This window comes from Cyanistes caeruleus, chromosome 5, assembly GCF_971803275.1.
Source record: "Cyanistes caeruleus chromosome 5, bCyaCae1.hap1.1, whole genome shotgun sequence".
Lineage (NCBI taxonomy): Eukaryota > Metazoa > Chordata > Aves > Passeriformes > Paridae > Cyanistes > Cyanistes caeruleus.
This window is the reverse complement of record NC_141705.1, coordinates 46,353,103-46,380,099: the sequence shown is the minus strand read 5'-3', so window position 1 is coordinate 46,380,099 and position 26,997 is coordinate 46,353,103. Positions and strand designations below refer to the sequence as shown.

At 39.1% G+C, this 26,997-nt stretch overlaps 1 protein-coding gene and 1 long non-coding RNA gene across 9 annotated transcripts in view; one reads left to right on the top strand and one right to left on the bottom strand.

Moving 5' to 3' along the window:
- LOC147653079 (uncharacterized) overlaps nt 1–7,536 on the bottom strand; it is a 30,447-nt gene extending 22,911 nt beyond the window's left edge. Inside the window, exons 1-2 of one of the 2 annotated variants that reach the window (XR_015286521.1) lie at nt 6,395–6,766; nt 5,576–5,624 (exon numbers count right to left, since the gene is read on the bottom strand). This is a non-coding gene — a long non-coding RNA (uncharacterized LOC147653079). Of the gene's footprint in view, nt 1–5,575; nt 5,625–6,394; nt 6,767–7,415 lie in introns of those variants that run through there. The other variant, XR_015286522.1, reaches the window with a different exon arrangement.
- Nucleotides 6,772–26,997, top strand: part of SEC24B (SEC24 homolog B, COPII component) — a 46,639-nt gene continuing 26,413 nt past the window's right edge. Inside the window, exons 1-5 of one of the 7 annotated variants that reach the window (XM_086887868.1) lie at nt 6,809–7,089; nt 12,541–12,848; nt 13,128–13,248; nt 20,686–20,871; nt 25,604–25,708. In XM_086887868.1, the coding sequence (XP_086743994.1) occupies nt 6,969–7,089; nt 12,541–12,848; nt 13,128–13,248; nt 20,686–20,871; nt 25,604–25,708 (841 nt within the window). In that variant the 5' untranslated portion in view covers nt 6,809–6,968. Of the gene's footprint in view, nt 7,090–7,136; nt 7,311–12,540; nt 13,249–20,685; nt 20,872–25,603; nt 25,709–26,997 lie in introns of those variants that run through there. The other 6 variants (XM_086887865.1, XM_086887869.1, XM_023924722.2 and 3 more) reach the window with 6 other exon arrangements.

The window sequence follows — 26,997 nt, the reverse complement described above, 5'->3', positions numbered from 1 at the left end:
TTATTTCAACAGAAGCCATTTCACAAAAATAAAATGTGCATTCCATCCACCATAAAAAATGAAATTAAATTAGGAGGCAACAGCTGGGAACAAGCTACAAACAGTAAAAAGCCAGCATTCAAAAAAAGCTTAAAGAAATATCTGAGTGATAAGGCGGTCAGAGCAGCTATAAGCCCAAAAGTGTTTTTTCAGATGGGCAGTTTACATGCCTGAAAAGTTTATAGGTAAGTATGTCTTTCTCCATGAATGCTACTACTTCGCTTGTGCTTGAAAATGAAACTAATCATTGCTGTTTAATTTTTTAATGCATATAGTGTTATATGAATCAATCAGTAAGTTTTTTATTAATTATATTTATTTATTCTTCCACACACTGAAAATCACTTTCCAGGTTCTCTTGGCTGAAAACAACACACTGCTACTCGTGAAAATAGTCTGACCTTAAATAAGTAGTACTTGATGGGGTATTGCTGTAGAGGAAAAATATGTTGCTTTATGTGATGCCTTTGAGCAATGTTTTTCCTACCAGTGCAGAGCTTCATGTGCTTCCTCCAGCTGGTCTCACGAGAGGGCAAAGGCAGTCAGTGCAGAATCTGGCCTTGGTATTTGATATACATATCAATATATTTCAATATATAAACATCTGTCGATGATATTTAATTGGCATGACAAGCCTCCCAAATACTGCCAAATATAGTGAGAAGAATTTTTCAATTTGTTTCAGAGGACAGCAGTCTCTCAGATAAAGACAGACACAATTCCAGCTTTTTATGTTGTTTCAAATGTACACAGAAACCCAGAGTTTATAAAGTGTTACTGCAAAGTCCTTGAGGTTTACAGTGTTCAGATGCTAATCCACAGCATGGGACTTTTAAGTGTGCTTCAGTGGTTTATTATCTTCTATTTTAGTTTTGGATGGTTTGATCCACAGTTCACATGAGCCTATCTCATTGCCATCATTCCTTTGAAAAACCCTTTGAAGCCAAGGGTGTTACTGTGTGACTGAGCTCCCCAGGACCAGTGGTGGATATAAACACTGGAGCCTGTGCAGTCAGCTAATGCAGAGGAGGAACTAAGTCTTCTGGTTGGGTCTGTTGGTTTCTTACTTATTATATAAAAAAAGATACATGGGAGATCAATGATGTATGCATCCAGGAAAACTATTTTTGGACACAAGTTTCCATATGTGGAGCTTGTTTCTCTTCTAAAAGTAACAGCAAGATTTGCTTCAGGAGCAAGTGGCGCAACTGGAGCCACGGGAAGAAGAAGGGAGCTCCAGTGGTTTAGATGAGTCATCGTTCATTTCATTAAGAATGTAAAATCTATAAAATATCAAACTTCCAGGGAGTAAAAGATCTTTCAGGGGTTTATTAGTTTTACAGGTAATATAAAAATTACTGGAAAACCATAAAACTTTAATAGCTGAAAACTGAAAGGGTTTTGTGAGCTTAAATTCAGCCTTTTTGGATCACAGCATCACTATGCCTCTACAGCTGGGATATGGTACATCAGCTGCAAAAATTTCCCAGACTGTCTTGCTTTGTTTAGCTGTGCCCCAAGGTCATATAAAAACTTGTGGCTAGAGTTTCCCTTTGAACATAATTTTATGAAAATATTTAGATCTCAGGATATAGCTGAGGTTCTTTCTCAGTGGTAGCTTGCCTGGTGATTTCTAAGTACTGTTGCCATAGACTGAAGTTTGCAGCTGATGAAACCACCCAGGAATATTACAACTCTAGACAGAGATGTATGTGTTTATTTACACTCTATACTCAAGAGGCTTACCAGGCATATTTGCCAATCAGGAGTACCAATTTAAGTGAGAATTTATTTCATATACCCAAATTCGAAGAGGCATCATGGAAATTATGGAGTAGGGTATGAGCAGAGACAACACCCATCATTAGGGGTTACAGAATGGAACTACTACTCTGCCTTTTGGTCTCAGACATAGAGGCCACAATGATTCACTATACCCAGCAACTATCACCTGTAGCAGTTAGCAGAGCTCATTGCCTTGGTCCAGCAAAGAACTAAACAGTTCATTTACATCATTTACAGACACCCTAGGAAGATGACAATTAGACTGTTATTGATGCCAATGTTGCAAAGGTAGCTGGGTCATCACCACTATGTTGGTAGTTGCAGACCCCTTTATCCTATAATTTGTATAGCAGTTGGGAAACATGATGTCCAAATAAAGTATGCATGTGTAAGATTTTCCTTAGAGCTGGTGAAACCACAGCCAGGTAGATCCTGCTGCTTTTTGAGTCTTTTCCATTGCAGGTATAAATACTCCAGGGGGAAAAAAAACCCACAAAAAACACAAACAAACAAAAACCAAAACAAACAAAACAAAAAACACGCTAAAAAACCCAACCAAACAAACAACAAAAAAAAAAAACCCAAAAAGAACAGTAACACAAAAAAAGCCCCCAAACCCACAAACAAACAAACTAACCATCCCTCATGAAAATTAAGCACAATTCAGTTTTGTGTACCCAGCCAGTATACATGCCAAGTGCTTCAGGCAGACAAACAGGCTCACTGCTGAGACACAAAACTCCTCTGGAGTTATCTGGATAATTAATAAAATAAACTACATGGAAAGTAAATCTGTAGAATGTGTAAGAAAACTGAGCAGCATCACAACTGATATCTTGTTCTCTGGTATGTTTTAGAAGTTTGAAAGATTTTTATTTTAAGTGGAGCATGGCTACCCTGGGGCCTCTTCTACTAATTAGCCAGCTGCAAATGAAGTATAGCCTAGCTCTCACCCAGCGGATGCAAGGATTTATCCCTCAGCCAGATGTAGAGGTCACCCAAGCAGGGGCACACTTCACAGTGACATCAAGAGTCTTGGTTTGTTGTTCTGATTCTGGAAAGCAATCACACTGCAGTGACTAGAGGCAACATACGCAAACACAGTGATGTTAACACAATTGGAGACTCTTACTGTAGAAATGCGAAGCCTCATTACTTTGCACTGAAGTGGCCCAGTTCCTGTTAGAAATACAGGACAATAATCAGAAATTTATTAGTGAGACAGAGTGACCCACAGCTATATTTTGTTGATGGAGTTTATAAAAGTACCTAATTTTGTCATTCTCTTTCTGAAGCATGTGACAAAGCAGAAGAAACTTGGCTTAGTTATGCTAAAGCTCAAAATAATTTCTGACTCTGTTTCCAATGATTTGTTCCTAGGTTTTCCTCCTCATAAAAATAACTTTTTTTTTTCTAGGTTTGGAAATGTAATGCCTCATTTACCAGGTTATGGGTAACAAGATGCACTTTCACATTTGTACTGCAAACCCAAATGGCAGAGGGACTTTTTTCAAAATATCTCTATTAGTAATTAAGTCTCATCAGCCGGCCAAAGAATTTATAATTCCTGTAATAAGCATGTTGCTAGACTAGGTGGAAGCAACAGCCTAGGTGAGACAGTTTCTGTGTTATTTGTTGCACGGTAGCATAAGAAGCAGACATTAATACTCATTTCTTGCTAATGCCTTCAGATTCATTATAAATGAGGAAAACAAAATTAATGGGTTTGAGTTTATGGTGAATTTCCATTAGGGGATTGTGTTCTAGCTGCCAACCCATCTGGATTTTCGAGGAATTAATGGGTTTAACCACAGTGTCATTGTTGTTTGTAGAAAATAATTGATCAAGCCATGTAAAAGGCTTTGTAAAAGCATTCAAAAAATGTGAAAATCCCCAGTTGCCTCCTCTTGCTTTTAGAACAATGATCTATAACTACTTCTGTTTGATCATAAATTGATGTGTAATTTTCAAAGACTGTGATATAGGATATATTTATAGTATCAGGTGTTAGAGAAATGAGACTTTGAAAAGGAAAAACTTTTGTCAAAACACAAATTCGTAGGTGCTGTGTGCTGTGACAAAATATAGTTGTAGTACAAGAAAGCAGTTGCTTGCCTTCTCAAACAGCATTGAGAATGAAAAGACAAATCAACTGCTTGTCCACATATCTGAATTTCTTTTTTCTGTCACGTGTTCATTTCTCAGAAATACTTTGTGTAGGATTTGGGTAGGAGTATGGGTTACAGAAAAAAGGGAAACATGGGTTACAGTGAAGGAAGAACAACTTTAACAGCAAAATTTGTTAACACTGTCAGAACAATACAGCCCTGGAAGGGACTTCAGGAGGTCACTTGCTGGTTGACAGTTGGATTCTAAAAATGTTTGTGTAACCCCTGCTAAGACTCCTTCTATTACAGCAATGTCACACCATTCCCATGGCACTTAGTCCTTTAATATCCTAATAAGGTTTATTTCTTAATAGCTTACCTGAATGTTGTGGAATTTTAAGCCCATTATTAGCTTATTAGGTCATGTAGAAGAAACTATTTCTTTCAGATATGGCTCTACAATCTATTAAAGGACAAATAGAGGCCTGCACAGGACACCTCTACACTGTCAGACAGGGTGTGAAGGCTGAGAAGCATTCCAATACAGTCATTTCCTGCAGTATTAAAAGATGCCCTGTGTGCTTTGTAATAACTATAAGTCAGAGCTGGGCCATATGCTAAGCATACAGGCAAAGTAATTTTAAAAGTATTTAAGGACAGACATGCATAATAACCAGTAGGAAGAACAGCATACAAACAGGGAAGGGACTCGTCAAATGTATGCAAAAAGGTGACTCTGTTCTTGGATTTAGTGTTGACAATATAAATCACCAGTACATTATAGCACTTTTGACTTCTTGCATAATTAATTAAATAACCTGAACAATTAATCCAGCCTTGAGTAGTATCTGAGTGAATGATAGGTGATAGGTGATAGACAAACAGTCAAAATTAATATGGCTTAGTGCGGCTGTGGAAGGTGCTAAACTGAACAGAAATCCTTTGTCAATGGCAGCCAATGGGGAAGGATGTGCTGGTTTTGGCAGGAGATAGAGTTCATTTTTTTCCACAGCAGCTGGTGTGGACTACATTTCGGATTTGTGCCGCAAATAGTGTTCATAACACAGAGATGTTTTCATTACTGCTGAGCAGTGCTTATACAGTGTCAAGGACTTCTCTGCCTCTAACACCACCCCACCAGTGAGGGAGCTGGACAAGCACAAGAAGTTGGGAGGGAACACAACTGGGGCAGCTGATCCCAACTCACCCAGGGGATATTCCATACCATGTGGTGGTGTGCCCAGCATATAGAGCTGGGCAAGGGAGAAGGAAGGGTGGCATATGCAGAGTAATGGTGCTTGTCTTCCAAAAAACCATTACATGTGATGGAGCCCTGCTTTCCTGGAGGTGGCTGAACACCTACCTGACCATGGCAAGTGGTGAAGGAATTCCTTGTTTTGCTTTGCTTGTGTGTGCAGCTTTTGCTTTAAACAGACTATCTCAACCCATGAGTTTTCTCACTTTTACAATTATGATTCTCTTCCCCATTGCACCCAGATGGAAGGGGGAGTGAGCAAGGGGCTGTGGGTGCTCAGGTGCTGGAGGGGGTTAAATGGCAGTGGCTCTCCAACACTTGCCTTCCTGTTTAGAGAATATGAAGTATATATTCTGCACAGAGACTGAAAAGTCTGGCCTTATCTCACCTTGCCATTTCTTGCGAAGGCCTGTCTCTATAGATAGCATATATCCACACTGGAGACAGACAGAATACTGTTAGTGAGCACTCCTAACACTGAAAGAAAAGCCTTGCCTCAGTTCACCCCATCTCACTAAGGCTTTTCTGTCTGTACAAGAATAATTACGGAGGGAGAGCTTTCACCTCACCTCACCTCACCTTGTGAGGCCTTTTCCCCTGTGCAGCACACATTACCCTCTCTGTGTGTTCCAGGGTACATTTATACCTAAAATAGCATATATTCTGAGACACAGAAATGTCTCAGGCAAAATAATGACAGGTATATATATTGTATATGTGCGTGTCTGTGCCCCAAGGCAGGGACATGGAGTAGCCTCACAGAATCAGTCAGATTCAAAGGGACCACAGTGGCTCATCTGGTCCGACTTCCCCACTCAAGCAGGATCATCCTAGAGTACATGACATAGGATTGCATCCAGATAGTTCTTGAGTACCTCCTTATACTCAAGTGGGAGAGAACCCTAAAACCTCTCTGAGAAATCTGTTCCCGTGCACAGTCACTGTAAAGTTCTTCCCCATGTTCAGATGGAACTTCCTGGGCATCAGTTTCTGCCCACTACACCACAAAGAAGAGCCTGGTTCCATCCAAGTTCCATGCACTTGGCACCACCACTTTAGGTATTTATGCATTATATAGATATGTGTTTAGATATATATTGATGAAATCCCCTATCACTCGTCTCTCCTCCAGGTTTAACAGGCCTAACTCCCTCAGCCATTGCTGCTAAGTGATGCTCCCGTCCCTCAATCATTTTTGTTGCCCTACACTGCTGCAGGAGCTCCAAGTCTCTCTTGTGCTGAGGAGCCCAGAACTGAACACAGCACTCCAGATGTGCCTCGCTTTCTGAACACCGCACTCCAGATGTGCCTGCTACTCGGCAGTAGGGGGCCAGGATCACATCCCTCGAGCCTCTCCTCGCCCTGCCCCGGCCTGCCCACAGAGTCACAGATAAGGCATAGGGCCCCGCCACACACAGACTAAGAGGGCCGGGCGGTTTCTCCCCGCCACACGGGCCGTTCCCGCGGGGACGGGATGAGGTGAAGCCCCTGCGGGATGCGAGGCCCGTCCTGCGCGCTGGGCCCACTCTCCGCGGCCGGGCCGGGCCGGGCCGGGCAGCGGCGGGCGGGGCGCGGCCTCACGGCGGAGCCGCCGCCGGGGGGCGCTGTAGGCGGCGGCGCTCGGGGCCGCGACGGCGCGCGCGGCGCTCGGGCCCTCCCGCGGCTCCCGGCCCTCACTCGGCGCCCGGCTGTGGATCGGGGCGGCGGCGGAGAAGGAGGAGCAGGAGGAGGGAGAGGAGCAGGCGGGAGCGAGACGCTGTGAAGAAGCGCTGCGAGGAGCCATGTCCGCGCCCGCCGGGATGCCACCGCGGCCCGCCGCCGCCGCCGCGTTTTCCCCGGGCGGGCCCGGCAGCTCCCTGGAGGCCGCGGCCCCTGCGAGCGGCGCGCCGCGCTGCCAGAACGGTGAGGGGCCTGCGCGGGGCCCGGGCGGGCGGGGGAAGGCCGCCCGCGGGGTCCCCGGGACCAGCCGCGCCGCTCCCGCGGGGGGTGAGGCCCCTGTGGGTGCCGGGGGCCTGCGCGCTCTCCCTTCCTCCCGGGGGGCGGGCGGGGGCCCGGTGCATCCAGCCCGCAGCGAAGCCCTATGGCCGAGAGGTAGCAGGACCCGCCGGAGCTGCTGGAGGAAGGTGCGGGCCCCCGCGGCTGCGTGCGGAAAGAACTTGAGAAGGCGCAACCTCTCCCGCTTCCCTAAAGGAGCGAGGGGAGCGGGAAGGGGAGGGGGGTATCCGCACCTTTCTCTCCTCGCGGATTTGGATCTGCCCGGTGTTGTGGCGCCTGCTTTGTGGCGTTTCAGGAAGGCTCTGGAGGCCGAGGCACCTCCAGGCCTCGACACTGGCTGTCGTGCGTGGGAATGGGCAGAAAACCGCGTATTAGGGGCGAGAGTACTCACTTCGTAGCTACATGTGAACTTAAAAGTAGTGGGTGGGTAGGCGTTCACGCAACTGGATCTTGGTATTTGAGTTGAACAGGATAATTGGACCAGTGAAATGTGGGTCACTGAAAAACAAAGGTAGAATAGTTTAAAGTCACAAAATAATGACTCCCATTTCAGGTAGAGAGGTAGTGCGACTGACTGTAGTATGAATGAAAGTAATGAGTGTACACTTCCGCATTTTTAAATTGGTGCGCTATAAATTCACTTCTTTATTGACACACCACATTAACTCTTCAAAATCCCTGTATAATCATCTCCTCCATGTAATATTGGTTTGGTATCTAAATTTGGCCTCTTACTTGCATAGAGTTGTAGCTCATACTGCTAAATCTTTTGTAGTCAGGCTGTTTTCTTCACAGGTGTGGTTTCTGTGCCGGGTAGGGACCTACAATATTTTTTACGTGAGAACTGTGAATTTTTCTCATGTCCAAAGGGGTAGTTAAGGGCTAAGGTCTTAAATGCCTATACAGTAGATATTGAGGCAGGCACCAAAGAAAATGAAGATAATTAAATGGTATCTCCTAAAAACTGATGCCTCAGTCCAAACTGGTATTGTGGTGCTGGGGTTTGTAAAAATAGTTCAGAAAATGCCAATTTTCTGCTTTTTATCAAAAAACATGCCATTATCAGAATACAGCTGCTACAGTGTGAGTAACCAGGAAGTGTTTTACATAAACAAATAGAAATTGTTATCATATTTTCTCTTTGTGTTCATAGCTTAATAATTTTAAAGACCATCTTCACTGTTAGTTGCTTTAATTAATTTATTCCATGTTGCTGCTAATATTGGTAGAAACAGCTTGTGTAAAAACAGAGCACAGACTTTTCTGCAAAACGCTCTTTCTTTCATTCTGAGAAATGTATACACTGTTCAGTGACAGTCTTAAAGGTTTATTGTATAACTTTGGGTTCTGTGTTCCTTTTGATGTTTTTGATGACTTTAGTCAATAACACTGAATTTTTAATTTTGTGACATTTAGCAATAGCATTACAAAAATTTTAGATTAGTACTAGACAACAGATAAACCAATCTCCTGAAGTTACAACACAGGACTGGTGGTTTTGGGTTGTTTTTTTTAATGGAAATAGGAGAGGAAGTAGAGGGGAATAACAATAGAAAAAAAACTAGTGGAAATTTCTGTATTAGATATAATAGAAAATAAATTTCATAAAGAAGATTGTCACTGCTTTTGAAATTTAATTTTATATCATTGGAGTGGAGTTTAAATGTAAGATCCTGAAGTGAATTGAGCTGTTCCTGTATTGGCTGAAAGAAAACACCAGTGTATCCTTTCCTTTAGAGGGCTCTGTGTTTTAATATGAAAATATATGAATTTTTCAAGTAAAACTGTGTAGTTGCTGCCATCTGATGAAAGAGAGTGCTTTTTGCAGAAAGCAAGCAGCCTGTTGTACATGTGATGGTATTAAAAAGGATGTTCAGGTTTGTTATTAGTGAGTTTTACCTGGTTCAGTGACCAAGTCCATTTGAGATCCTTGGAGACTTCAGTTTTTATTAAATTTAGGTGTGATTGTTTTGTTGGTTTCTAAAAGTAACTTCTTGTGTGTATGGGATTATTTTCTTCCTTCTCTCTTACACGTTTGGGAACTTTTTTTGTAGTCTTACAAGTGGCTTTGTAACTAAGTAGAGAATGACCTATTTCCCATTTTTGGCATAACAAAATGGTTCTTGTTAAATCAGTACTGAAGGGTGATGTATTTCTTCAGTAGTGATGGCAGACTTGAGCGCTAACAATTTAATGTATTGAAATGCAGCACTGAGAGGATAATTGTATCGAATTCCCATGGCTCTTTAGAAGAGTATTGTCTGGTGCTGTCTACAGCAGGTTTGTGAGGCTGCCATTGGTATTTCTACTGGCATTTTGGAAGCAAAATTTTCATTATTATGTTGTTTAGCCTTGTTTTTCATCCCTCCTCAGACTTGGGATAGTTTTAGTCAATTTAACAAAGAGAATGTGAAAGATGTGAAACCTCTGAGTATTTTGTGAAAATGGGAAGCTGTGTAAATGAAGAAGGAGACACCGATTCTGTGACTGAGCTGTAGTGAGAGCTCAGCACCGCTTTGATCTGCCGGTTTGTTTACCAGCAGTAAAAAAGGGGCAGTGGGGTTGTCCCCTGCCCATGGGGTAAAGGACATGTGAGGAGGCTGAGGGAGTCTTCTCTGGAGGTGGGTAAAGGGATGTTAGAAGTTTTGGAAAGCTCACAGGTGGTTTTGGATAGAAAAGAGGTTCGGTAGTATGGCATCCATAGACTCCATGTAGGTAGGGTATGTGGCAGATGGCTGAATTACACTGCCGAGGGAATGCATGGACATAAAAACCAAACGTGATGTTAGCAAACAAAACTTTACTAATTCACATAGTGGTATAGCCATAGCACTGCTTTTTTTTTATTATTATTTTTATTATTATTTTTGTGGGAGTTTGGAGTTCTTTGCGTGGTGACTCCCCCCTTCCTTAAAAAGCATTTAGATTTTTGGGGTTCAAATGTTAATGTCTGTGTAATTACACATTGTAACTTTATATAATTGCATTCTTTATATAATAAGTATTAATTTGTTCGTGGAAGGGGCGGTTCAGTGCTTTTGTTACAGAGATGATGTTCTAGAGATACACCTGCTGTGTGCAGCTGACGTTTTCAGCTCCTTTATGGAATTTTTTGAGATACTTGTCAGGTGTTTTGGAAGAATGGTAGTACCTGAGACACCAGGACAGATTGTGCAATTAGCAAGATTTCGAAATTACACTGAAGATGTATTCTGATTTGCAGTGTTGAAAACTGTCCAGTTACCTAGTCACCATTAGTAGCTTCAGCTACTAATTGCAGTGAAAAATTGCCTTCTACTCACATTCTTTGTAATCAAATGGACAAAAAACTCACTTCAGATAATGCGAATAATCTTTCATCTGTAATTGTAAAACTTGCTTTCAAAGGACCTGCAGCTTGAAATCAATGTAATTTTTCAAGTGTTGTCTCTCTCAGTGAGATTTTCATGTGTGTACTTATAGATGTTTCTACTTAAAAATGTGAATAAAAAGGACTCTGCATTTTATCATGTAGAGACTGATACGTTGTATTGATACTTTTATCTCTCTTTATGGTGTGTATTTTTAAACAAGAACTAGATACTGGAAGACTTCACAGGAGATGATTTGATATGCAGCCTTTTCAGGTGCTCCTAAACCAGTTTCTAAATTATACCTGCTCAGTTAGTTAAATCTGCATATATCAGTAGAACAGATGCACAGGATTTTCAAATAAAATATCTTTTCTTGCCACCTGAAGTGGCATAGCAGCTTAAAGCCATAATTTTCGACACTCATTGACAAAAATATAAATTATTTTTTGGTTTGTTTTTGCAGACTTTAAAAAGCAGGTCAAAAGTCTGGCAAAGATCATGTGGTTGTTAATGGCTTGCTAACTCAAAATCATTTTCCTTTAAAGGAGAAAAACACTATGCAGCTCTATGAAGCAGCTCCCCTTTTCAAGAAAAAGGTGAATCAGAAGCATAGTTACATGCTCTGTTCAGAACTTTAGATAATTTTTTTTTAATTCTTTATGCTTTTCCCCTAAGTGCCTGTCTTTGATCCAGCAGTCCAGGTTATTGTTCTGCAATTTTTTAGCTCTTCTCTCTTCTGTTCAACTTCCTGTCAGTTATGAAAGGGCATTTTTAATTTTACCAGAAAGCAATTTTGGACAGTATGTTCCTTGATTTTAGGAATCTGTTAACACATTCATTATTAAAATTGCCTTGCAAGTTATTCATAGGACATCTAGAAGCTTGTCGGAGACCAGTGATTATTCAGAATTTTAAGATAAGAGAAGTAATGCTTATGTTTTGTAATCATTGTAAATATAAGCAGAGGAATGAAGTATTCATTATTACCCCAGCTGCCATTTAATTTGTGAGTGGGCCAGTGCTGTGTTTGTGTTTTTATTGACTAAAGAGTGACAAATAACACCGTAGTCATTCTGTGTGATGTAAGCAATAGGGTGTGGGAATTTTAAGAAAGCAAGTTATCCACACAAAAGCATCTGTGGTTCACTAAAAATAAAAACAGGATTAAGGAATAGGACATAAGGAAGAACTTTGAGATTTCCCATTGAGCAGTTGGCTAAGAAAATCAGTTTAGACATAGTTGACATTTGGTCTCTAGCAGGCAAGTGCTTGTTTGACCCTTGCTGGGCCAGTATGTAATTAACCTCTAATGTTGCAGAGCCAATTGCAATGATACCAGAGGTCAGTTTCTCTGATACCAACATCTCTTACACCTGATGTAAGTATCAGGCAGTAAATGAAAATAACAGGCCTTGTCAAATACTCTGTAGTTTCGTAAAAACTTCAATTTTCCTGAAAGCATAATACATAAGGACATATAAGACAAATATAGCTGCCCTGCAGCTCTTACCTTGATCACTATATTGAAGACTTGAAGAATACCTAAATTGTTATGTATTGACTTACAGATTTGACTGCAGCTTTTCAGTTTCCATGTTCAGGCAATTTCTGTAAGGCAAACTCTTGTGTTCAAATCCTTACAAGCTTGTTGCTCACTATTTTTTTAAGTATTAACCTCCTATAAACTCTTAAAAATATTCAAAATACAAACAAGAGGCAAACAGTCTTGGCATGGAAATCTTTCAAGAATGGAAGCAACCAATTCTCTGCTACGTCTTTGTTTGCAAATTACTTCAAATACTGTATTTGCAGTATTTTTTATGTATTTGCATGTATATTGCATGTGTTGTACTTGGTTTATTCTCTCTCTGCTCATGGGAATCCAGCTCAAAAATAGTGACAGAAAAGAAGAAGAAAGCAATTGTTCGTTAGTCCAAGTGCAAAGTCCATTTGCACTACTAGCAGATGCCCCTTTAATACTTGTGATGTTTTCTCTTCATTTCAGGTCCTATGCAGAGTCAGATGCAGTTCCCCTCTGGCTATGGCTCACATCTTCCAAACTACAGTGCGCCTTCAGGACACTATTCCCAAGTGCCCAATAAAGCTGCTGCTTCACATCTGGATAATCAGTACAGAGCCAGTTACTACCCTGGTTACTATTCAGCACCAGCACAAAATGTTATGGCATCTGTGGGTAGCAACGTGTTGAATGCACAGGAATCACAGCAATTGTACAACAACACTCCTCCCCACTCAGGGGGGTCCAGTGACAGACCTGTTCAAGGAGCAGTATCGTCTGCATCCTACTTGCATGTGAGTGCTCAGCAGTCATATTCAGCATTTGATAATCACTACAGCACTTCTGTCAGTTCTTCAGTTGCATCTCAGGGATTTCCCCTTAATTCTGATCAGTACGCCATGCCTGTGGTTTCTGGTGCCATGTATCCTAATGTTTCCTATCCTCCAGTGGCTGCTGGCAGTGTGTATGGGCAGACATTTACCTCTCAGAGTCTACCTGCTGTTGGACAGTTCAAAGAGACAAATGCGTTTTCTAGCCAGAGTGCATCAGTAGTACCTCATTCCCTTCAACAGCACGTTCCTGTGGGATATAATACAACATTATCAACTGCTTCATCTGCTCAGTCTGTGCAAGACAACCTCAGCAGGAATCTCACCGGATCAGTTGCTAAAGTAAACAACCAAATAAATACAGGTATGGTGTTACTTGAAAGATAGTGAACTTCCAGATTTGTCTGGGAAACATAAGTAATCGTGTTCTCTTATTGGCTTGTTCTTGTTCACTGTGTGGAATTCTGTAATGTAGTTTTGAGTTCTGTCACTCATTCTTGTAGCTTTTCTAATTTGGTTACCACAGTCCTCACAGTAGCAGCTATTTGTTTTTATTGAGAGATGCAGAAAAAGGGTTTATTTGTGTGGTTTTCATGTGAATGGCCTCAGAAGGGAGCTTTTTCAAATAGTTCTGAAGGAATGTGTAATTTCTGAAATGTCTTTTTTTCTTTTATGGCTAGAGAATTTTTCTAAGTCATGGTTATTGTTTCTTCAAATTTTGCCTTAATGACACTGAGAGACTGAAATGTTGATGGTAATGACTCAAAACAATAAGCCATTTTTGGAGGCAGCAGGCTGCTTTGCTGATGCCAGGTTTGCACACTTTCTCCTGGAGCAGGAGGAGAGTTTCTGAGGGTGTGGTGTCTGATGGGGAAGCCTTCAATCCACACAAGACAGGGAGGGTGAGCACCCACCACCAGAGGCTACAAGCTGGGTTTTGAGCCAGATCTAAGAAGCAGGCCCTGTGGAAGCCGACTGGTACTTTTTATCATGCCAATTGTTCTTCCTTACACAACTGTCACCACTTTATTGGTGCTAAGGTGAAACAATAGCACATGCTGTGAAGTGAAACTCACAGACACACCTACAGTATCTACAAAAGTGCGGAGCGTTCTGAGGCCAGGGCCTAGGCTGTCTTCTCCTGCCTTAGAGTGACGTCTGTCAGAAGTTCATGGTTTCTATGGTACCATTTCCCCTGCACTCGGCTGGGAATGCTCACAGACAGAATGTCTGCCACGGTTGTGAGTTCCTGGGTGTGTTTGTGATGATGCTGGTATTTCTTCACTTTTTCTACAGTGGCCTCTTCTAAAGATGTGTCAGCACACTTGTATCACACAGTCACATCCACCACAAATGCTTGCATTTCCTTCACAAAAAATGTCTGGTTTGTATAACTCATTGCAGTCATCTCTTGTATGTGGTTCCTGAAATACTGTCCAATCTTGATTTTTTGCTTCCTTTGATGACATTTTACATATGTAATTGTGCCTTTTAATTCTTGTATCCTGCACAATTGGGTAGTTCCCAGTGATGTGGGAGCATGTTTCATTCTCAGCATGGCAGTGCCTGCAGGATTTGAGGTATTTTTCATGTCTACCTTCTTGTCTCTTTGATGGGTCTTAATCTGTCACTTGTCCTCTCAAATAAAATTCATACTATTGACTTTGTCATATGGTCTCGTTTGCACCATAATTCAAGCAGAGGCATCTCTGTAATAATTGTAATAATTGGATCTTAATAAACACATGCATTTTCTCACAAAGTTCAGGAAAGAAGTGGAACCCTACATGGATTTTGAGTCAGTCGGAGTTTTTTTAATTAGTATTTTTGATAAACATTTGAAAGAGTTCTCTAAGTTGTAGGTGATTTTTGCAAGCATCAACTTGATGGCTTTAGTATGGCTGTAGCTATAAAGTTGCAAAGGTGCCACTTCAGGGCAAGTGCACTCAGTCCTCTTTAATACTTTCAGCGTCTGTTTCACAGGAAAACTGAGTACCAGGTCATGAAGTAGTACTTAGTAGGTGGCATGGAAGAGATTGGAGATGTGTGAGTGAGTACCTTCACAATGAAATACCCTGCTCTGCAGAGGAGAGAGCACTAGTCTGTGCAGGAAGATTCTGATTTTATTTCTAAACTGGGAATTTTCTGACTTCATGCAGTTTTGACTTGTAAGCAGTGCTAGACTACAGCTTGCTTTCTCTGCTAAAGGCAGATGTTACATAACTGTAGTTTTTCCTTTTTATTGCTAGATGTTTCAGATTATATTGTAACACTGAAACTGTTTTAGGAGTCCTTGGAGCTGAGATTTTCTCAGACCAAGGATTTAAGAAAGAATATGACTTTGGTACAGCTTTTTTTGGGAAAAGCAGTTAAGCTTAAATGAAGCTCATTCAGTCCGCAGTCTGAATTTAGTTTCAATATTGGTTTGCCCCTTCCCCAAAGCTAGGATGTAGAGTGTCAACCTCAGCTCAGTTATTATTACTTTTAATATTGGTAGATTTGAATTCTGTGCTGATGAGTGCTCTGTGTAATTTTCTCCAGTATTTTCAAACCATGAAACAAAATAGCATTTGAAAAAGAAAAATAGGGAGCTCCTTGAAAAGCTCCTGAATTTTCATGGATGTGCGTAAAAATAGATTTTTTTCAAGGACTGGCCAAAAAAGTTGACTGTTGTGTGCAGAATCTGCAGCTGGACTTGACAGAATGCAGGTGTCTTTCCAGAATAACACAATGTGCATTAGGCATATGAAAACAACTTATTGTTTGTTCAAACTGTTGCTGTTTTGTTTCCAGAAGTTTTTAATTCCAGTGCTTGTTGATTTTGTTTCCTGTAGAGGTGTCTTGAAATGATTTTGTTCATAGTGATTATTTTGTAATGAGCAGCTGTTTTCAAGGTGGAACAGTGGAGCTGACCAGATGGTGAAGAGCAATATGGGCAGTAGTTTAATTTTTGAACTATTCAGTGCTGCTCTTTAAGGAGTGATTGGGTTAGCATATGACCTCAAGAAAAAGTAGCAATATTACACTTGAATTTCAAAGAACTAGTGATAGAATTGGCTGTGATAATGCTATGTCATGGATACTCTGTCACTTTGCAATTATGAAAATAAACACTGATCCACTGTTTCTGTTGTACTTGGGTAGTACTGCAGTCCTTGGTTGGTTTGCCAGACTGTAGGCCTCAAAAGTTAAATCACATGCAGACTCTTTCTGGGCTTGTAAAGCTGCTGATAGAAGCATGTCCTGCGCTTCATCGCAGAGTGCACTGGTTTCTGGGAGTGAATTATCTGCAAAATAACTTTTTTCTCTTCCCCCTGAATTCTGGTTTAATGTCAGCGCACAAATGATTCTGTGTTTGCTGACTAAGAAAAGTAGATAAACATAACAACTGGTAGCAAGGCTGAAGGAAGAGCTGGACAGTTTTATTACTAAACCTTGAACACTTAAAACCATTTTTGATGTCTGAAAAATGGGGGCTAGACAAACTGCCTCCAATGTTACCTGATTTATTTTACTCTAGAATTCAACATCTCGCAAAAATATATTAAAAATCCAATTGCTACAACACCTGGATAGTAAAATAGTTACATAAATAATTATAAAGAAATGCATAATAATTAAATTGTAAAGTAATTATAGTAATTGTTTGATCCTGGCATAATTGGTTTGGTTTTGAGATGCTGAGATGCTTTCTAAATTTCCCAGTGTAGTTTCACTCTTCTCAGGTGGAGTCATTTTATATATAGTATTCTAATTGTTTTCAGCCTTTAAGAAAAGAAGCTGGATTTTGAAAATTATTTGCCAGTTCTTGTACATCCTTGGAAAGTGTCTGAATACAAAACACAAGGAGCATAAGGAAATAATGAATGATCTGTTGGAAGGAAACTTTCTGAATATTTCATCCTCCCTGCTTTCTTCAGGAAGAGGCAATGATGGGAAACCGTTTCCATCTGTTCTGTGCATAGTTTTTAGCTAAACTACTTGAAAAAATTTTAAGATTTACTGTAATTCCTAAGTATGACTGTTTGTGTAAAGAAACTTTGATACAGTATTCTCCTCTTTGTCAGTGTGCCAGTAAGAGTTTGCTGTCATTGCCCCTGTGTTGTGAAAAATGCCCTTACAATCTTTGAATTATAAATAAGCAAATTGCAGACAGACTATCAGTCAGGATGCTACAGTTTTAGTGTATTTTTCCAAAGTAGTTTTGTACAGTCAGCACTGAAAGCTCTCTGATGAAAATGAAACCTTTATGTAGAAGAATGATGTGTTAATAAAATCTGTGTGTTCAAACAGGTCTCACGAAGCTTAGGCTGGTGATAATTTTTCAGAAGTTGTTTCATTTCTGGATTATTTTTTATTTGAATCAAAAAAGTTGTCACCACTGGACTTAAATTGGTTTCTTTAAAAATCCAATTTTATGTATAGCCTTGCAAAGCCTCCAGCATGTTAAATTTACTAAGCTCAAACCTCTGAACTTCTGTTTGTCCTATACTAAGGACATAGAACTGCAAGAAAGTACTTTCCTAAAACTTTAGCAGCCCCTTTCTGAAATAGCTGAAGTATTTTCAGCAAGCTTGCTGAGATTTCACTAGAAGAAACCAAATTTATTTTAAGAGGATTTTTTTGCTGGTAGTTGACTGCTCTTGATGAATAATAGGCAGTGAGAATAATTTTCTTTGCTTTAGGAAGTATAAATAAAGTAGACTATAAATATCTCTAATTTGAGATTTTTCTCCTTGGAGGTTTAAACTAGTTTAACCCTGCAAAATCACCCTCTTCTATCTTTAAAATCTGTATCTCAGCAGAATAGTATTGGTAAAAATCTGTCCAGGAGTATTACGCTATGTAAATGACATACTTTGTATTATTGAGTCCTTTTGTCTTTCTAGGTCAGTAGCTTTCTTTAATGTTTTTCCAGTTTATTTCAGCTGAAATTGGAGCACTCTCATTATTCTTGGTGCTTTTCAAGTTAGTGTGGATGTCAGCCAGGATGTCTGAATTTTACTGGACCCCTTGGTGAGGAGAAGGGAGCTGAAGAGCTCCTTCTGTGGGTGTATGGCATGTGTTTCTTTGCATCCTGGTATGGACAGTCTGCTTGAGCAGGAGACACTCTAATTTCATTATCGCTCACACATACTTCCCCTCATGTCAGATCAGGATGTAAAGTCCTTGCTGCCCCAGTTCCATAGGAATGTAGGCTATAATCCTGTAAATCTGCTAATATAGGTGTGGTTGAAAAAGGGGAAGGACTGCAGCAGTACTGAAAGTATGGGGCAAAGGATGCTGTTGGAAAACAAGCTGCAAGGAGGTGGTACATCTCTCCTTAGAAATTGTGTTACGTTTCAGGGTGCAGGGGGTGTGCAGGGTGGTTGTGAGGGTTGTGAGGTCAGGAAATCAAGATCACAGCTGAAGCAACTTAAGAAGGATGATCCTTGCATCTCTTCTGAAATTTTGAGGGGATGCTGTTGTGATACTTTTTAACTATGACCTCTTAGTCTCCAGTTAGAAATTAAATGACAACACTCTGATCTTGTATAAGGAAAAATGATGAATTACAATGCTAATTTGCTAAATTATGCAGATTCTTTCTGTAACATGCCTTTTAGCTGTAGGTCGTTATTCTTGATCATTGTTAGTGGAAGAGATGTTCATGGTTGACAGGCATGAAGGGAAAACTTCAGTACACATTGAAGGTGAGGAGTTAAATGTGAAAAACAGAAAATACTGTGTCACTGAGAGTGGGGTTTATATTTGCCCACCCTGACAAAACTCTTGACTTCCCATCACTTCTTCACTCTTTCCATCAGTTGATGGGAATATTACTTGGCCTGATTGTTTTTGTCCTGGAAAAGTTGATGGGAAACTTGTGTTCTAAACTGGTGTCCAGTCCCAACTCTTGTCTTGAGCTACAGTAAGCAATCCTAAAATGATATTTATATGACAGAACACAATCTTCTCATTGTCCAGAGGAAAAAAAATGTGATAGTATAATTTCTCTCACCATGGATTGTTTCGTATGATGATAGTTGCCGACAACGTGGTTTTAAATGTTAATTTTATTCCAGTGTTTCCTTTGGTCTTGGTTGCTTGTAGCATTTAAAACCTTTACAGAGTCACCAAATAAAGTTTAACATTTAATTTTGCAGGTTGGATTTTTGTATAAAGAAAAATTACCTTTTATTTCTCAGAGTTTAGAAACTTTTTTTTTTGCAATGCATTTAAAAGGATTCACGTAATTTTGAAGGTAATTGGATAACCTTTGCTTGAGAATAGATATTAGTACTTGGCAGGAAAGTATTACATCTTCAGCTAATCCAGGTGTAAATTGGTTTTGAGCACGTGACACTGACATTACAGCATTTAGCACTCTACAGCAGTGCTTGATGCTGCCAGCATTGCTATATTGACTTGCAATGTGGAAAATACCATCACCCTGCAAACAACTCCCTGCTACAAAATCTGGGTGAGCACGTGAATGTGGCAAAGAACCCTTGTCATCTTGCAGATCTTGCTTGAGGAAGCTACTGTAATAAGAGCATTCCTGCTGACAGGTTCTGAAGCTCCCATGGGGAATCTGCAAGTCAGTGTGTAGAAGCAGAGGTTATAGTAAGTCCATTGCAGTAAAAAAATGCTCTGTATGTTCATTGGAAGAAGACATCATTTTGATTTTGTTAAGACTTGCAAAAAAGCCATGTGTATGCTCAGCATCAGATTTTAAAATTGCAAAATATATAAAAGTTCCCTTGAGATAATAAAGATGTGTTGCTGTTAATTTTGACTGTAAATAATAAAAACAGAAGGATCATTTTAAGCTCCCTCTTCTTCTTCACCCTCTAAAGGAAACCTCAGCTTGCCCATTAAGTTCTGTGAGATATCACCTCTCAGGGACTGTATGAACTACACAGTTACATGTGCAGAAGATGCAAAGTTAATATTACCTCTGCATTCTATAACAAATTCTGTAACTTAAGTATACTACAAATAGAGAATTTTGTTCTTGCTTAATTTCTGTGTTTGTTTACTGAGTACTTTTGGTAAAACTATTTCCTTTCTCTTCTTTTTAATAGCTTGGTCAGTGAGGGCTTTTTGAGAAAGAATCATAATACAGATTTTCTCAATTTATAAGCAAAGAGCAACCCTTACTTGAGAGCTAACTTAATTGAAGTTATGTTGTCCTTGTCTGATAGGAATTTCAGCTGGACTGTCAAATCTCTCAAAGCATTAATCTGACTTTTTTTTTAGCAGATTATGTCTAGTCCAGATGTCTAAAACACATCAGAAGTTTTGTGGAATACTCAGGACTGATTGAAACAGATTGCTTGGAATATGAGTCTCATAACAGACTACCCATATTGCAAAGTGCCAAGACTGCAAGGGAGGCATAATACTGGTCTAAGTGTACAAGGTTTCCTCCTGTGGGAGGAATGTTGAGAGAGCCTATTTCAGGTGGACATTCCACTTACCTGGGAAGGGTAACTTGTAAAAGCACAGCATTGGGGTGTATCAAAAATAAGCTTCAGCTTAGTCTTGCTCTTACTGCATCACTGCATCACGCTTTCTTTTTTTTTTTTTTTTTTTGCTGTTGTCAGAGCAATTTGTTCTCTATAATGGAATTTTAGCACTGTAGGTATTGAATTTTTTAGAGCAACCAGTCTTTCCATAGACACTTGTTTGAAGGCATCTCTCTTTGAAGTACTGTATTGGTTTTTGTAGTTACTGTGGAATCAAATGTGATTGCTTGTGTTGTGTAATTGTCTGCAAGTACATACAAAGGGTTCCCGCTTTCTGCTGTTGTTTTCAGGTGGCATTGATTCTTCACAACCGGTGCGTTCAGTGAGCCATAATATTCCATTTACCAAGCCTGGAGCTGGAACATCTGCTTCCTCTGCTGTGATGTCGTCAGTAAGGTCACCTGCTCCAAGCCTGTCTTCAAAGCCACCATCTTCACCATCTGTTGCACAGTCACCAGAGCTGGCCCTTCAGGAAGGTACTAAAAGGGAATGGGAAGTCACACTACAGACTTTTGCTCTATTCCACATGCACACATGGAAATTTTATTGGTGCTTTTCTGTGTTTGGCTGGAGCACATCTCTGGCATCTCATCAGGCACCCTTAGCAGTGGTGCTTTGTCACCTTGGTTTTAGCTTCTCTTAGTGCTCGTGTTTGATTTCCTTTGTCCATGTGTTGCCTTTGGCTTGTTTGTCTTGTTGGCAGTCTTACATGTCTCTTGCTCAAAAAAAAACTTCTTTTAGTTCCCTTATTCTAAAAAGCTGCTTACTACTTTAATTTCTTAGAGGAAGATCTTAAAATTAGCTTGTAATTAGTCTGTATTGAAAGATGAAGTGTAAACTAGAAATCTGCTAGTTTGTTTGTGGAAGGAGTGAGTTGGAGGATTAAGTTCAAACTGGTAGAATTGTTTTCTTACTGCTTAGCTCTAGGCACCCATGGAAAGCTGCTGCAAGAATTCTTGTGGGAAATCAGGAGTGTTTGTGTAAGCTCCTTCCAATTCTGATGTTGGCGGCATCTTGACAAAGAATCAATTGGCTCTTGAGCCTTCTTCAGTTAAATTAAACTTTACACTGATGTTTTAGCTTGCCTTTTGATTATTACATGTTTCTGTATCTAGTATTCCAAATCTAATTGACTGCATGATTTTTGTTTTTTTTTAATTTGGCCATGTTTTCTCTTAGCAATTTCAGAATTTTAGATTCTTATGGATAAAGAACTCTGCCTGAGGGATGGAAGTAGGCATTAGTTTTGTCCAGAACAATGCGGTATCTCTAGTGTTCAAAGTAATTGGTAACCGTATGGTGTGTGATTGTCACAGTGTATTTTTTTATTCTTAAATTATAGAATCCTCTGACGTAAATAACTAAATTATCCCATTTCCTGAATTTCCTCCTTTTTCTGGTAGAATGCAGATTACAGGTTGTTCATCAATCATTTCTATATATACTAGCAGAAAAAAAATGGTTCATTTCTATAAAGTTCTATGTTAAGTGTATCATTTTAAGGAAAATACATCAATTTTGGGAACCGTGGCTCTTGCACAGTTTAATAGTTGATTTTGGTGCTAGATAGACTTTGTATTGTAGGTGTGCTTGCTACAAAAAACAGTGGTGCTGCTTCTTCCAACAAAAATGCAAACCGTGTTTTTAATGAAAGGATTTTAGCTGTTTAACAGTGATTGCCTTGGTGTGCAGTGTGTATGTTCTGGAAGCGAGTCCTGTGCAATGTGTAAACCTGGTACAGCAGCTATAGATCAGTGCAGTGGCTGCTGAACTTCCCTACATTCAAATGCTTCCACTAAGTGAAGGTGAATGCAGTAAGTAGCTGAATGAGCACATTTTAAAAACAACAATATGTTGGCAGTATAAAGATAACTTCTCAGGAATTTCTGTTGATCTAATTTTATCTATTTACATGTCATCACACGTGAATTTCCATGTTCAGATGATGGTTTTATGAGCATTGGAAGACAAACTCTTCATTAGCTTCATTTGAGGAGTCTGAAATAAATAATGTACTCTTGATTTTTTTATCAACAATATTTTTATCAAAAATCAAGTGTGGTAACTAATTGTGGAAGTGAACCTACTGAAAAAACAGAACACATGTACTGAATATTTCTCTGGCTTAGAATCCCAAGTATGTTTCTTCTGCAGAGATCAGATGGACTTGATTTTTTTTTTATATATATATATTTTTCTATTATTTTATAGAATACCAATGTCTACATGAAAGTATTCTGGAAAAAAACAGTTTGAATTAATTTTTGAAGAGAATTTCATTGTTTTAGGCTCCTCTTGGGACGTTCCTATAAAAACTAAAAAATTTTAATTGTTTACTTGGCTATCTTCTAACAGGATAAAAACCTTAAAATGTATTGAAGCCTATTTAATCTTTTATAACTATCTGTTCAAATTTAATGTACACTATGTTTTATGCTATGGGTGACTGAACTTAAAATACCTAAATAGTTGGTTTATTTCACAGGTGAATGTGTTATTATCCCAATATATCTTGTGTCCTGCTACATACATTTCTAGGTGTCTGTAAATTAGAGTGGGATAAAGCCTTAGAGTGCAATATTATTATATCACAGGTACACTGCTTGCAGGGTTTAGAAATTTCCAGTCCACAAAATTTGTGATGATTTAAGTTACGTGGTTGTATTTTAGGCCAGATTTATGGAAATAACAATTTCAAAATCGGCTTTTGCAGCTTTAAAAGTGGGAGATTTTAACACCATTATCAAATCTGTAAAAAATACTGAACAGAACTGAGTTGTCGCAGCAGAAAATATTATTAGGCACATGATGGCACTTGGAACTGCTGTCTGCAGCCACCCATTTCTGCCCCCAGTCACTTTCTCCCTTGTGTTGGCCTACTATTGGTATTGCTGGGCAGTGAGCTAGAATGGGAGACTTTGCCACCTGACACTGGCTTTTTAAACTTATGTTTTAAGCAGATCTATTCTCAGGAGGGTTTTTTTGGCTGGACAGTTGTACTAGCACAGCACAGTCTTAAAGGCAGAAATCTGTATTAGTGTTGGCAATGAAAATAAATCTGTGCAAACTCGTAGGGCTGCTTAGAATCAAACCAGCCCAGTCTTCACAGCATTCATAGTGACCTAATTCCAATGATTCCTAAACTTCTATGCTGCTAGCATATTTTTTTAATCTCTTTTCTTCCATATTGTTTCAAAGCACCTGCATCCTTAATGCATGTGACCAATAATGAGTAATCGAGTCCTTTTCTCTCATCTGTGTATGCTTGGAATTTTTACGTTGGCATGCATTTTGCAGGTAGAAACCCTTTCTTTCTTCTTCTTATCCATGTACATGTCTTTACAATCTCACACTGGGCACACTTACTTTGGTTCTTGCTTGTTACAGTGCAGCCCTTTGTCATCCTGACATTTTTCCCTTTTACCTGCATGTTAATTATTTTAAGGTAGTTTTTTTTTTTCTCTTTCACAATAATGCAGTTATTCTGTTTCAGTCCTCAGTAATTCTCCCAAGCCGGAGAAAAAAACATAGTCTGTTAGTCTGTAAGTTCCAGTCTGTTCTTGCACAGATAATGATTTTCTTGTATTACCCTTCCAAACTGCATCCAGTAAATCTATAAAAGATGGGAGTAGAAGTTATTCAAATTAGTGTTTTGGCAGTATGGAAAAACTGAAGCACTGAATCTACTCAGTGGCCTGTTTGAGTGATTTTTGATTCATTGCTGTGACTACTTGAATTACGGAGGAATTTGAATTGTACAGGAATGAATGCACTAAATAAAGGAATATAATGCCCATCTTTTCTTGCACCAGTCTCTCTATAAAAGTTTATCTTCTCAAGAATGTTGTTTTATAGTTTTGCTTTGTTTTTTTTTTTTACTTCCAGTATTTGAATGTATACTCTTCACTCTGTTAGGGTTTTTTAAGTGAAATTAAAGTGCTCCTCTTGTGTTCATTTGCTGACCCTTTTTGGAAAAGCCATGAAACTAACAGCATTTTATAGACCATATTTTAGATAAAGGTTGATACAGTTGGTTGAAGTCATGGATGGGCATATTATTTGTTTTCACGATGGTTTGAGATTATGCATAACATAGCACTTCTGTAATGCTTTATTGTATTAAAATAAAGAATGCTACTCATTGGTGCCACGGTACTTATACAGAGGGAAGGAACGCCAAATTCCCAAATATTTGAAGAGTTTTGAATACTTAGGATATTTTCTTATCGTATCAATCCATTAGATTGATTTGAGAGAAACAGTGATCACTTGCATTTATTTAGGATGTCACTGCCTGACTGAAAGCATATTTAAAACCCTTGCTAACCCTTCCTTGTCACAAGAGAAATGTAAGATTTCTTGAAGATGTTGAAAATACATCAATAGCAAGTAATGTAGGAAGTTAATTATAAGCCATTGCTGCATGCTTTACTCTGTTTTGAAATTATATGTTTATGTGTTGCTTTTGTGTATTGCTCACATATGTTTAGAGTAGATATTGTAAAAGCAAACAAACTAAAAAAACCTGGTAGGGCATGCTGTGGAGGTGGCAGCAGTTGCAGTTGGTGCATTATCACCAGATACTAGAAGTGCGTGGTGTGTAATCACTTGCTTATGAGCCCAAATTTAGGCATTCATGTAAACATAAGAGAACCCAAATTTTCAGGTTTACCTAGCTTTAATTTCGCTGATTGTGTTGGAATGTTTGTGTGTTCTCTGTATGTGTGTTTGTACTCTCGCATGTGGCAACAGCAATATATTTCATTCATTTCTGACAGAATTCCAATATTAATTATTCTTGTCCTGAAAGGGGCAGATGTGCCAAGCAAAAATTAGTACTAAACACTTTTATATCATAATTTGAATTTATGTGGAAATAACCCCTTTATTTCTGTGTATTAATTTTTGAAAATATTCCACTGGACAAACTGGTATTAAAAAGAGATGTAGGAAGTCTGTGTGTTTAATTACCTGATACACATGCACATACACACATATAAAATTATCTGCTAACTTCCATGTGCTACTAATACTTTGCTGAACTAGCCCACTAAAAACTGCTTCTAGGGTTGTAGATTTAACTTGTTGCATGCTGGGATTTTCTCTGGAACAGCTGATTTCTCTCACTTTTAATGCAATGATTTGTGACTTTCGTTTCTCGTCTTTCCTGTCTGTCTGACTCTGATGTTTGTGCTTTCCACTTCACAGGCATGCAGTATGGTGGATATGTTAATAATCAAGCTAGCTCTGCACCAGCTCCCTTGTCATCAAGTTCAGATGATGAGGAAGAGGATGAGGAGGATGAGGAAGCAGGTTGGCTTTAGCTTTACACCAGTATCTTGTTCTCTTCCTACTCAAGGTTTTCTCCATATTTCCATCCCCTGAAAGTTTTTCTTCCTTTGAGACAAAAAATCACTCCAACTCTTCAGCTTGAAATTTCCCGGCTGTTACTAGTATAGTAAACAAAAAGAACTTCAGTAGTGACCAACAAATAGGTCCTTTTTTTGTCATGTTAATATCAGATGTTTTATGACTCTAACAAAGTAATATTAACAACTTGCAAGACTCTCCTGTATTTTCAGTATTTTGATTTGCAGTGAGTTTTAACTGAGGATAACTAGTAGTAGAACTTAGACTGATAATTGTTCAGGTTAAGCACCCAAATACTATTTGTATCATTACATTAAAGAGTGTTTAACTTGTTTCTCATTTTATGCATAAGGAACTCAAACAATTAAGGTAGTAAATTTGGAGAGGTTCTAAGTGTGCTTTTTAGGACAGTAAATTAATCTGTGATGGCTTTTCTCTCCTTGTGAAGGTGTATGTCTCAATGGTCAGGCACACAGGTTCAGTTTTAATCTGCTTGCTTTGTAGAAAACTTTAAAAGTTTGTTGATTTTTTTTTTTTAAGAAGCAGTTTGTCCTAATTGATTGAAGTGTTACGTACTTGGTTGCAAGGATTCTGCCTGTGTTGTGTCAGAATGACCTGGTTTTGTGAGTTTAATGTTTCCCACCAGTTTAGTTTCTTCAATTTTGGTTACATTTTCCTTTGGAACTTAAAACAAGTCTTTACTGGCTGCATGAGTAGTAACAGTATAAAAACCTTTTTGAGATAAACATTAGACTGCTACCCTTATTGATAGCTGGAAGCACATACCTTGTACTGCTGTCTTTTAGTATTGATTTGGAATAGGAAACTATTGTAGCTGTTTCTTTATTTTTATAATTCACGTTGTCATAAAAAAAACAGTGTCAGTTTTATTAAAATAATTAAATCATCAACTAGAATACTGTGGAAATAGGGTAGGTACTCATAATCATTCTGTGAAGTATGTAACAAACCAATGATGACAGACAGGTCATAATGAAGAGTAGTGTGTTGAGTTTGCATGCCAAGGTTTCTCTTAATTGATGTTGATTGGGTTTTTTATCAATTGTAACCTTTCTCTCCTTACTTTGTTCCCTAAGCAAAGTTTCATACTCCCTATCATCATTATCTCTCAAGTTCCGTACTTCACTAAAACCTATAGCCTTGGAGGAATTTGAATGTATCTTATGGAAAAGAGTGAAAGGGCACGCAAGTTCAATGTGGAGGCTGTGTGA